The 13,607-nt window shown below is 33.3% G+C and overlaps 2 protein-coding genes across 3 annotated transcripts in view; both read right to left on the bottom strand.

Moving 5' to 3' along the window:
- Positions 1-2,833, bottom strand: part of LOC118740692 (troponin C-like) — a 36,142-nt gene extending 33,309 nt beyond the window's left edge. The window contains exon 1 of the mRNA XM_036472332.1: positions 2,754-2,833. Within this exon, the coding sequence (XP_036328225.1) occupies positions 2,754-2,756 (3 nt within the window). The 5' untranslated portion in view covers positions 2,757-2,833. The remainder of the gene's footprint in view (positions 1-2,753) is intronic.
- Positions 1-13,607, bottom strand: part of LOC118740683 (bone morphogenetic protein receptor type-1B-like) — a 740,115-nt gene that overhangs the window by 6,655 nt on the left and 719,853 nt on the right. The gene's annotated exons all lie outside the window — the stretch shown is intronic.

Genomic DNA, 13,607 nt, shown 5'->3' on the forward strand with positions numbered 1-13,607 from the left:
ATGCCTGGAAGCCACCTCGTCCTACCCCGCAAGCACCCTCATAACATTGGCTCAGACCAGGCATTCTTCGGTCCGCAACCAGTTTTAACACTCCCACCTTCGGCAATCGAAGCCACCATCAGAAACTGGGTGAATACTTCGCTCAGCAATGACTGAGAGGCATCGAGGGGATGCAGGTGGGAAAAACTCATATTGCCTTCAATCTCACAAGGTCTATCTAATATTTTGCTCTCACTGAGCAGACGACACTGCAGACAACTTGCTGGACTGCTGACTGGTCACTTCACGTGGCACAAACACCTGACTGTGATAGGCGTAAATGACAAGTCCATTTACCCATCTTGCCTTGAAGAAGATGAGGCGGTGGAACACTTTTTGTGCTTCTTGCTTGCTTGGTTATTTTCCATCGATTTTTTTGAACTCGTTCTTTTCTCTATTGTCAGTTTCTGATTTAAAAGTTTGGTGTAAAAAGCTTAGCCGTTCTGATGTTTTAAGTTTTGTGTTTCAAAAATGTGATATATATTTTTCGTCTCACTTTAAAACTCGGAGCGATAAAAAATAAAAATACTGCCATTAACACAAATAAACCATTTTGCATATCGTCAGCTGAAATGCAAAAAGGCATAACAACGTCGTAGATGAAATGGAAAAAGTCGTGACTAATATTTTAATTTTTTTCATAAATGATGTGGGGAGTTGTAATTCGATGAATCCATTATATAAATGAAAAAGTGAATTTAGAATTTTTTATTAGTTATGACTTTTTGCCTTTCAACGATGATGTTTGTTACGTCTTTTTGCCTTTCAGTTGACGAAATACTCCACGTGCAAAGTCATGAGTGAGCCGAACATTTGATGAGTTTATGGTGAAGATAATGTAAATAACGCTAGCGCTCGCAGTGCTCTTAAGAAATATAACTCTTCCGAGCGAGAGAGTATTTTGATGTATTTACAAGCTCTATTTTTTAAAACCTACAAGTGTGTAATCACATTAGTTTTATAAATAGAACACAAGAAAATATTTTACTTTTATTTTGGCCACTCTGAGTTTAGTTTTTGAATTCACCCGCGATGCAAATTTACATTGTTAGATCTAATTTTCACATTTATTTTTTTTACGAGCTTTGGGAATATTTAGTAATGTATCAGCAGGGGGTCCACCGAAAGCAGTAAATTTTTGAAAGGGGTGCATGAGAAAAACAAAGTTTGGGAACCTCTGGCATAGAGCCATCAACAACTAGCTGCGGCACCTCCTTACACCTTTAATTTTACACACACAAAAAAGCTTACACGAACACTTATATAATCTATATACCCAACAAACACTGGAAAAGAAATTTCGAACACAAGATTACTTGTGTAAAATCTTATTTCTCAATTAGATTTCAGCATTGTTTAACATTTGTAACTAAAGATTTTCTCAAACATTGTTTATTATCTTAAGAACGGTTTGACATGCATTTGAAAAAAAAAAATCTTAGTACTTCGTTCTATTCCCTTTCGTGTCTACACGGCATTTTAATTATACTTAAAAATCGTTTTATATAAGTAAGAATGTTAAAGGTAAATTGTATCGTATTTTTTTATTTTGCAAAAAATTACTTGGCAAACGGTATGTAACTAATTTTTTATATCAGAGAATTAAATATTTCGCAATTTGAAAATGAAGGAAAGTTCCATATAGAAAAGTGTCATTTAGTTTGAGAACACTATCAACGGTTATTTTTGAGATGCCTTTGAGAACTAACGTTTGAAATTTGAGAAAAGGACTGACTCTCAAATGCATTTCAAATTGAGATTTAATAAAAATGTTTATGTTTGCATATATATGTAGATACATATGTACTATATATTTGTACACGACATAACGTTTTAGTGGGTGGGTGATTATGCTCCTCAGCTGACTTTTAGCAATAACACAGTTTATTTAGATTTCGGAAAATTTCTTTCTATGCATTAATATTTACATACATACTTATGTACATATATACTATACATACATAAGTATGTATGTATACATGTGCCTATACACGGACTCAAACTAATTACCACGTATTGATTTTTTTTTAATATTCGAAATGTCTTTCGAGATACATTTTTTTATTATTTTTCTATCAAAATACTATCCAAGCTTTAACCAAAAACATATACATACAAAAGTCACAAGTTCAAACTTAATACAAAATTAAATAAATTCAAACATTTTTTATCAAAATTTCAATTTTTTAATATGAATCTTTAGAACATTTTTGGGTATGCAGTTTTATAGCCCATAGTCTCATGAAGAGCAAATTTGAACCGGCAAAAAATCGCGTTGATTTTTGAGAATTTTTTTTCGACGTTTAGCCCTTTATTAGACAAAAATTGCATAGGCTATAAAACTGCATACCCAAAAGTTTTCTAAAGATTCAGATTAAAAAGTTGATGAACATTTTTTGAATTTTTCTAAATTTCTTATAAAGTTTGAAACTGTGATTTATTTATACGGTTTTGGTTAAAGCTTGGAAAAATTACAAAAAAAATTTAACTCGAAAAACATCACAAATATTTACAAAAATCAACACATGGTCATTTGTTTGTGTCACTGTATGTATGAAGATATGTATCGCATTTATTTTTCTAGTTTATATTTTTTTATTTCCAATTGTTTGGGTTTTTTGAAAAACCACTATATTTTGGTCCGCGTAAACGATCATATTTTTAGTTGATTATAGTAAGTTAAAAGTACATATTTGCATTATTTGGCAAAATACCATAATCGCGCGCAGCAACACCAGTCAGCACCATGGCGTTTCCCATATTCAATGTTTTTCATAGTATGTAGCATTAAAGAACATTAGTGAGCCTCTGGATCAATGCAGAAAACAAGGTAGCCTGCTTAAGTCCACTAGTGAGTTGATCTATAAGTAAAATACCTTTGAAAATCGCGTTTTTTGATGAAAATAATTCTTTTTATAAAATTTTTACTCAATAAATCCCCTTGGAATACAGCAAAATATAAATAAGTCCAAGAGAACTCAAAGTTTAGATTCGCTTGTAATTTATGCGGTGAGACATCCTAATGTACTCGTTTGTATGAACTTACATATGTGCATATATATGCCCTGCGTTCACTCAGCAACTGTCAGCAAATTATAGTGTCCAACCGAGCCCATTTGTACAACCCGTTAATATATTTTTTTTTTTTTTAATATAGAAAATAACTCGGGGCATATGACGCTCGCTACGTTCACGCTGTAGAAGAAGTACGACGTGGAATTTCACGACGCTGCAGAGAAAATAGATGCGGCCATGATATTAGGAAAAGAGTGAAAGCTGAAATGCGTAGGCGCAAAGAGCTTGAAATGCCGCTGACACATAGGATAAACGTCCGAAATTTTTATCAGAAAGTTAAGCAACTTAAGAATGGTTTGCTGTAAGAACAACCACGGGGACTTAGGCGACGATCTCCAGAACATACTAAAAACATGTAGAGAATCCATTTCACTCCGTTTAATGGTTAAGGCATTCAAACCAATGGAGAAGGTGAACCCGAGCCTCCAGGCGATGATGACGGAATCGATGTACCACCAGCGGACCATGACGAGGTATCATAAAGCTGCTGGGGTTGCCGGCCGGCCATCTGGGTTTTTCAAGCTAGGCGGCAAGGACTTAATTAGTTGCAGGCGTCAACTTTTACGCAGAATATGGTCGTTAGAACGGATGCCCTACAACTGAAGTTTAAGTGCTCTGGAAGGAAACCAAGGGTTTTCGCTTATTTAGGAACCAGCATTAACATCGATAATAATGTCAGCCATGAGATCCAACGGATAGTCGTACAGAATCCACATTCCATCCATTAGCTTATGGTGCTGCAGCATGGACACTGACTACATCTGATGAGGAGGAGGTCCGCGGAATATTCGAGAGAAAAATTTTGCCGAATATTTTGGTACCTTTGCGCTTTGGTGACGGCGAATACCGAAGCTTATGAAGTGATGAGCTGTACGAGTAAGAGCTTTACAACGACTTAGACCGGGTGGAGAAGAACTTGGGTTAACTTGGTATTTCCAATTGGCGTCAGTTGGCACAGAAGAGAAGTGACTAGCTTGGTTTATTGGAATCGACGAATTAACTTCAATTTTTATCGCGATTCAAAACTTGTTTCAGAATTTTTTCTGCCAAGCTCCCAAAAAATTCCTATAGGTCCATAAGAATAAAGAACGAAAGCTCACGAAAAATTGCAAAAAGCCCTCAAACTCCGAAAACTTCTAAACTTTCTGAAAAACGTCGAAACCTTTACAAGCTTTAAATGAAATCTCATATAGTTTCGAAACAAATTCAAAGGTCTCAAATATCGTGTGAAGTAAAACTTGAAAATTTCAAAAAATATCGAAAATTTCTCGAAAAATAACACCAAAAACCCGAAAAGTCATGGAAAAATTCCTACAAGCTTTCGAAATCCGATAAGGAATTCCGATGTCCCGAAAAATAAGGCACGAAGTTTCGTAAAAATCTTAAAATCCCAAAAATCCACGAAAAATTTCAAAAATTTATGAAAAAATCCAAAAGTTTTCATGCAAAATAAAACACGCAATTTCATCACAAATTACCGAAAACATATTTAAAAGTTTCGAAAAATACACCAAAAGTTAAAAAAACAAGACACCAGAATATTTATCTTGCAATTATTCCAAAAGATTCTAAAAAACAGTCCGGAAATATTCCAATAAAATTAACACAAAAAAATACAAAAAATTCGAAATGGTACCACACACAAAGAAGTAATGATAATTAATAGTCTTGAAAAGCAAAAATTCTAAAAAGTTCCGAGAAAAATGTAAAATAGAAAGACTGTGAATAATAAAATACGGAAAATCCAGAAGTCTCGAAAAAATTCCGAGAATTTTTAAGAAATGCCTAGAGCGCGCGAACAAAAGAGAGTCCCGAAAAGTCACGAAAAATTCCAGAAAATCCATGAGATGAATTCTCGAAAACCCTGAAAATTCAAAATTCATGTTTCAAGTTTTAACTTTCAGGTATAGCCAGTTACTCGTAATTATAGCTTTTAACCTGTTAACATTCAAACAACATTCAAAAAAGCAACATTCGAGAAAACGGCTTGAAAGTTTTGAATTTACATATAATCCCGTAGCATGGTGAAATAAATATAATGGGACGTCACTTACATAACCTCACTTTTTCTGCATGCCAATTGCGGCCATGCATTTCGGGGTAGTAGAAAAAGGGAGAAAAGATTATGATTATTTTTACTACTTTTTGGGTACTATTTCCAATTCATACATATATCAGTGGACCCCACACTAGTTAAATGAAGTTTGCATCAATAAAATAATATTTCTGTAAACCAGTGTAATTACAGTTTCATTTTTTCGCTCAAAATAAATTATTATTACTTAATTTTTATTTTTTCGATCAAATATATTGATTTTAATAATTATTATTCAGTTCAATTTTTCTGCCTAAAAATTATTATTTGTAAAATTTAAAAGGCCACTCGGTCGTACCACACACATATGACAATGGTTAAAACTTAAAAAATAAGGACTATTTTCCGTCTTTCATTTATTCATATTAAAACAAATTAAATTATACCGTTCCCTTTATTTAATTATTCTTAAATTCTAATAAAAATGACATATTAGCCCGTATGGAAGTTCTGAAGTACATGTATATGCGTACATAGTTTTTAAATATCTAAACTTTAAAGGGAATTTTATTACGACCTTTATTTTCGTTACCATTTTAAAATAACATTTCTGAATTCTATCAGTTATATTATAAAATAATTATGCGTTTAAATTGTTAGACCAAAATGCATTATCGTAGCAATCCGAGGCACTGCTCCAATAATATGTTGGATATATATAGTATATACATACATATTTTACCAAAAAATTACTTACAAAATCACAAATATTGGAAATTATCGCTCAAATTTTCCAATGAATTTGAAACGAGGTCAAAGGAAAAGCGAAACAAAGAAACAGTGATACCTGCGCATACTTTTTTCACAAAATTGTATGCTCCATTTTTTTGTTCCATTTTGCCCAGAAATGAAATTGGAATAAATAGAGTAGGCATTACTGTAACGCTGGTATGCCGAAATTGCCAAAATTACAACAACCACCCCCTAAGTGACAACACCTTATTATAATTTCACCATGATCCCGTAGTAAAAATTAATACATACTATTTTGTTCTAGCGAAATACTGGTAATCGATACAAACTTTGACACACCATAGAAGAAGAGGTAGCGGTAATTTCTGCATATTTAGCTCAATATTTGTATTTTTTGAGTTGTGTCACTATGGAAGTAAATGAGCGATATGGAAGTGCCTTATCGAGGTGCATCAGCAGATCGGAGTACTCGATCTTGCTTTAACCATTTGTCTACACTATATTTCTCGTTGGATTGGTCCGAGAAGACAAAAGAGATACCGATTCCTCTTGCCTTTCGTCAGATCTTTTGTTTCGGTAAATGTTTCTAAGGTCTATCACCTAAACGAGTGAGTACAGTATGGTAGCTCTGTTATGTTTACTTTCATCATATTTCTGGGTATGTGGAATTTCTTGTTTCCTCCTCAAAAACAGAAAACCAAACGGAACTACACACGTATGTAAGTATGTATAATAGGAAAACATCAAATACCAAAAAAAAAAACAAAATAATACAATACAACAAAACAGTATCGCGATATTGGAAAAGAACAATAATAATTTAGCTTTTTCCGTCTTATACAAGCCCACAAACACTAGCAACAGCACGTACAAATAATCTTCATATAGAAGATAAATAATGTATAAACGCACCCACATGTATGTATGTATGTATGTATTTAAGTACACACTACATTCATAAGCTCATATTGAAACATACCTACAGTAGTGGCCAAAAGTGTTAACCAATTTTCCAGCAAAAAATCTGGTAGGGAAATACGCGCCACTTCGGCGCTCAGACTAAAAACGACGGTGCTATGGAAGGATCGGGGGGACGGCCACACTTCTGTGCTTCACACTATGGGTAGTTATAACCAAAAAATCTACTACTACTATACACGCGTGGATCCAAGCTAGACCATAGGGTTGGCTGCGGAGTTTTCTTTAAGGAATTAGGACTTGAATTATCCGTCCGAATTTCGGACCACTGCAGTGTTTATCAGGCAGAAGTTTTAGCTGTAACGAAGACTACGATGATAGCCAGGGAGCCATCAAATCAAGGAACGCTGGAATGCTAAGATTAAAGGTTGCACAGGAATGCCTCGCAGCTCTAAATGATACTAGCGCCATCCTCAAGGTCAGTCTCATATGGTCCTGGGACATAGAGATATTGAATGAAATTGCAAAGCCAATGCGCTAGCCCGAAAAGGTGCCGATCTCCCACTGTGTGAAAGAAGAGGTAAAACTGGGATATTCATAGCAACCTGCAAATTAGGGATTAGAAAGAATGTGATTCAAAAGGCCAACAGGTCTTGGCTAGAGGAGGGCTACTATGGGCACAGACAGATTAGAAAAGGATGCTCAGCCTCTCAAGAGAGGATATTGTGATGGTCACGGCTTGCGTAACCGGTCATTAGTTATTTAGTAGGCCCTCTTCGAGACTAGCAATATTCTCGCACAAATATAGCAGAAGTTGCAGAGATGAGGAAGAAGCAGTCAAGTACTTCTTCTGCACTTGTCCAACTTTAAGCCAAATATTCAAAGGAATAATGGATATGCGAGCGCCGACGAGTCTTGATTGCTTTGCAGAGCACAGTAGGAGTACTAATGTAAATGGTAATACAAGCATTTTGTGTCCAATTTGCATTCAAATTGTTCGACAAACGGCGAACATATTTGTTTAACCTTTTACTTTTTTTGTTGAAACTTTGAATTATTTAATTTTCATACATTTCCGTATGAAATAGTAGCTTATGTCGGGAAGCCGGCTTTAGTATAATGCGGCATTTCCTTATTCTTTAAACGACAAGGAATTTTTTGATGAGACTTAATAGGAATATTGACTTGCTAATATCGGAACCATTTCTTGCACGTTACTTTGGATGTAGTCTAAAATGGAGACAAGAATCATAATAAAGATGAAATAACACCCGCGGGCTAAATACCCATTCTACTAGCGTGGGCTACCATCAAGCAATACCCGGTTAGAACATGAATTACATGCCGGAGCAGTGGTCGCTTCAAACGGAGTAGAGTGCTAGATATACGCTTATCCTACCTATGCCAAATATGCCTTGCTGTCCTGAACGTGGATACCGCAGACCATCTTGTATTTGCCCATTCGATAAAATTATTTTCCAGACAGAGTTTGAAGGGAAGATAGCGGAATGCCCGCATTGCCGAGCATTACTGATTGTTGACAGTAATGTGCCCTTCCTTACCATTTCATCCGCAACATCCCACAGCTAAACACAGGTACTTTTCCAGTTATTATAGGATTCAATTCTGTGCTATTTTCAGGCCACTTCAGACTTTTTATTTCCTTTCGATTCTTCAATATATTTATTAATGTTGGTATTTAATACCAAAAGTGTTCCTTATTGATATTTGCTATAGTTCATGGCGCAGTCATCTTGAAAAAGGTGACTAAGAAACAGCCAAAGCAAACAGAACATCTAATGAGGGCTACAAATCGTCACCTGAAATGCAAAAAGACGTAAGAACATCGTAACTGAAATGGGAAAAGTCGTGACTAATATTTTTATTTTTTTCATAAAATGATGTGGGAGTTGCAATTCGATTAAATCCATTATATCAATCTAAAACTGAATTTTTAAATTTTTATTAGTTACGACTTTTTGTATTTCAGCGACGATGTTTGTTACGTCTTTTTGCATTTCATGTGACGAAATACTCCTTTATGATATTAACGAATCCAGAAGCGTCAATGAATGTCAATTCACTAACACCAAAGTTGATTAAAAGGCAACACGGAAACAATACAATGGACCACATTTAATCTGAAAGCAGTTATCTGCAGCGCTGTTTTGTGTTATTTAAAAAACCAACACCAAAGTATAAAACTCCACCCCAGCCATATGGCTTATTGGATACTTGATTTCGAAAATAATGTGAATACAATAATTTTTAATAATGGTAATCTTTATCTGACCACTACTGTATTTTTAAGTAAAAATGATAAATATCCTACAAATGTATGTATGTATGTATGTTCATGCAACCACATCTTGTTTCCTAAATTGAATGAATTTATCCATACGTCAGTCAGTTAGTCTCTAATTCTTCTTCTTCTTTTTGACCTATTTTCGAAAAATTCCACTACAAAAATAAAAAGTGTTTGATGTTTGGCATTGCATTGAGATTTTGGACATCGTATAGACTTACAAGTATGGAATCCTATGCCCCTTTTTGTCTATTCTCTTTCTAACAGCGGACGTGCCTGCCAAACTGAAAAGCATGATGGCGGCAGTGTTTGACAGGAACGTTCGACGATGCGAACGGCAATGGAAGGTAAGAAATGGAAGATGGATGACATGAGAATGAAAGAATTATGAAATAGCAGAATGTCGAACCAAAACGAATTTCAAAAATCTGACAATGCAAATGACGTCAAAATGAAAGAAATGCAAAATACCGAAATGTCGAAACAGAAGAAATAGATGACAGGCACGTGTTCAAGGGTTTCGTGCAACAAAAAGAGTTGTTGTGTTGCGCCATTCAATATTAAAAAAAAGTAATGTGGTTAAATACGCTTTTCTATTAAGTTGAAAAATTACATATTTCGCCAGCCAAAAAGTGTATAAATAAATATATAGCATATTGCTATAAGATTTATTTATAAAAACGGTACATGCTTATGACCTTATTCATAAAAAAGAAAATAGATGTAAAGTAACATTAAAAAAATCGATTTGCTTACTTTTTAAGAATTTGGGAAAAACATTTAACTAAAGTTTTTGTGCGCCCATCTCTTTTTCTGTTTATTATTTTCAAGTTTTTCTTTTCCTTAATACTCATTGAGTTTTCATTTACACCCAGCAAAAATCAAAATTTTGTTGACCGTTTCTCGCACACTTCTTTCATGCTTTTTTATCGTAGTTATTATTCTGTTGACATCTAAATTGCCATAAATTTTATGTTGTTGCCAATACATTGTTTTCCGGCGTTTCCTCTGTGAACTTTTATAACTACATTCATAAAAATATTACTAATTTTGGTTTATAATTTTTTTCCATCTTGTTATTGCTGATTATCAAAAAGGAATGAATAAATAATAAAAAGTTAGTTACAATTTTAGTGAATGGTTCTTGCAAATAATATTATTTTATGGTTGAAATGACTTGATCGCCGTCAGCAGCTTATCAACTTGTTTGCCAAAACCAAAGCAGACGGGAGGGAAAAATAGTTGTTCATTAACGATTTGTCTGAAATATCGTTCTTGAAACGCGTTACTGCTCACTAAATTTGTAAAAATAAACTTTTTTCACTTAATTGTTATATTCTTCCTCATTGTGGTAAATTTACTCATCATCACAGCAGGGCGCAATCTTCTTTTCTATGATTATTGTATCGCTACTTTGAATTTCTCAATTTTGACAATTCTGATCTAAAGGTAAACGAAACCTCAGAAACTTTAAATGCACTGAAATTCACTAATACCCACTTCCACAAAAATCACCTTATTTCGTATTTCCTTTGTTAAAAGTTATTGTAAATCACATATTTTTATTGCCTTATTAATAAAAAATAAAAATTTTAAAAAGCTTTTTAAATTGCCGTTTACAAACATTTTTCAATTTATAAGCCTTTTTTAAGCTACTTTATTGTTTATGAATAAGGCTATTACAAATTAGCACAATCAAAACACTTTCCTTATCGAAAAATTTATTATTAAGAAAATTTGCTGTTCTCACATTTTCTTTCAACATCCAATTCGACTTTTATTACTTTTTGTACAGATATGTCATCGCCGCCAGGACGGCGCAATCTTGTATTCTATCTTTCTTGTCAAATATGCATTTAGATCTAACTGTCATAATACTATTAATGGTAACCATGAATATTCATTAAAATCGTTTCAATTCGGAATAAAAGTAATTTACATACCGCTAGTGTAAATATATTTTTTAATATAAACTACCTTTTTTAATTCTGAAATAAATCAACAATCTCAATATTTATAAGAAAATTGTCTTCAAAAAATACGTCCCAAATCATCCCTGTTGATATCATAATTCAAATGCAAATTAGAATAGAAATTTTGATACAAAAGTTTTTCCGCGATATTCATCATACAAATTTATCATCTTACTTGTCCGTATGTCGTTCTGGAAAGAAATATATTTTAACTGATATGTTTTCTTTAAAATAAATGCAAATTTACCTATTTTTTCCACCGGCAGGCACGAATATGATATTCAAAACAGAAGCAATGACAACGAATTTTACACACATTGTTGTATTTTAGCGCAAAACGATAAGTTTCACAAATATTTTAAATTATTGCCTGGAACATACACATTTATCGTTATTATCGGAAATGCAAGACTTGGCACGCATTTTTAATTTCTTTTTTATTGAATTCAAATGAATAACAATACATTTTTCTAAAATATTTCTCAGTTTACATTTTAAAGTTTTTTCTGAAACTTGAATGTAACTCTGTGCGGAGAATGAGAGAATTGAAAATCAGGTGATCTCAGCTGTTTTCAAATGTAAACAAACAAAATGGCGCTTTCCATACTTGTAAGCCTATACAATGATTTTGGATATTTCTCTTCCGTTTACTTAAATTCTTATTACGTCTAATGATGTGCGCTGATTATCAGGTTTGCTGTTTGTTGTTCCTGATTTTTATTTTTATATTTTGTTGTTGTTGTTGTTTTGCATTACACAAAAATCAACAACGATAATTGGCCACATCAAAGGCATAGCCAGGATTCTTACGCCATATTTCATAAATACATATTTACCAAAATACTAAATAATGAGTACCTAGTGAGTATGATTTTCAAAAAAATTTTACGATTTCACTTGCCCAACTTAGGTTTTATAATCTAACAAAAATATGAATTTATACCTACATACATACATACATTTGAATATTTATTACCTACCCACTGGGAAAATAGGTAAGCACCTTGCGAGGTAAGCCATGTTTTCTTTCAGTTTTTAGTACCAAAATTGTCATCATGGCCAATGTCATCTACTAGTAAAGGGCAAAATGAACACCTCCGAAGACACATTACGTTGTCAGTTGCAAAATAACGTGCAGCCGAAGTTATTTCCAAGCACCGAACTACTCCGAGCGGCTGCTCTGCATTACACGTAACTTACTTTGTAAAGCGGCTCAGAAGTATGTCTGATACCAAATGTACATTCTAAATTCCTACTTACATAAGGCGGCCATGCCTTTGTAAAAGTAAGGGACGTTCGGCAGGGAAATGGTAATGACTGCCAGGTGAAGAGTAAGTTGCTAATAAGGTATTATTACGTGCTCCTAATTCCCACTGGGTATATAAGTTTACACATTTATGTTGACACGTATTTGGACATACATATGTAAATACACACATAACTACATATACATACATACATATGTATGCTTATTTATAGAATATGTCATTAAACATCACGTAGAAGAAACTGACACTAAAAAAATGTTTTAAAAATACAACACAAATTGTCTTCTTAACAGCTAACTAAAAAATGTTGTTGCTAAAACTGAAAATTTTAAAAATACAGCTAAAGAGAAAGGTTGTAAATAAATACAAGATGACACATACCCCGATTTTAAATTATGAATTTAATTAACCATGATTCAATAATAAATTATTGAATCATGTTAATTAACGATGTATTTTCATGAAAATTGATGTCGTTTGCTTTAAACCACTACCATTTTTGCAAACTAGCTACTATCTTTTTTAATAAGAAAAATTAAATTTAGTAATTTCAAAACGATGACCGATTGAGAAATCTTGTACACCATTTTGAAAACCGGAGGCTAATAGATGATTACAATTGTTTTTGTATGCTTGTAATTATTTTTCTGTTTTGGAAATTATTAGGCCGCTGGAAAAGGTTCTGCATTAAATAATTCAGAAAAGAATCTGCAGTTCAACACAACTATGCACATATGTATATTAGCAATCGACATTTAGGACATTTTTGTCTAGAGTAACCGTCATTTCTACAGGTCTACTGGGCGCTGGACCCTCACGTAAAATAGAAAAATTAATTTACAGACAATTTTTTTAGCTGTTAGTTTAGTAACGACATGGGATCAATAAAGCAGTCGATGCGTTTAAAGGGAAGCTAAATCTAATAGGCAGTCGAGAAAACCGTCCTAGGGGTTAACAAATTTTTAGAATGCTGAGTTTTTTTCAAACTGAAAATGTATCTACATATTTCCTGGAGAGCTTTGCATTGCTTACAAACAGATAGTTTCAATAGAATTATCGTAATAAAACAAAGTTTAAAAATACATACATACATATATTTTCGAGAAATTTTGCATAATGATATATCATTTCAACACATATTTTTGTCAGCACTAGGCAATGTATTTGAAGCAACTGAAAACACCCACAAAAAATGGTGTGCCAAAATAAATAGATTTTAACAAAAACATAAATCACTTAAG

Source organism: Rhagoletis pomonella, unplaced genomic scaffold (assembly GCF_013731165.1).
Source record: "Rhagoletis pomonella isolate Grant_MI unplaced genomic scaffold, Rhpom_1.0 Rhpom_scaffold_00006, whole genome shotgun sequence".
Taxonomy (NCBI): Eukaryota; Metazoa; Arthropoda; class Insecta; order Diptera; family Tephritidae; genus Rhagoletis; species Rhagoletis pomonella.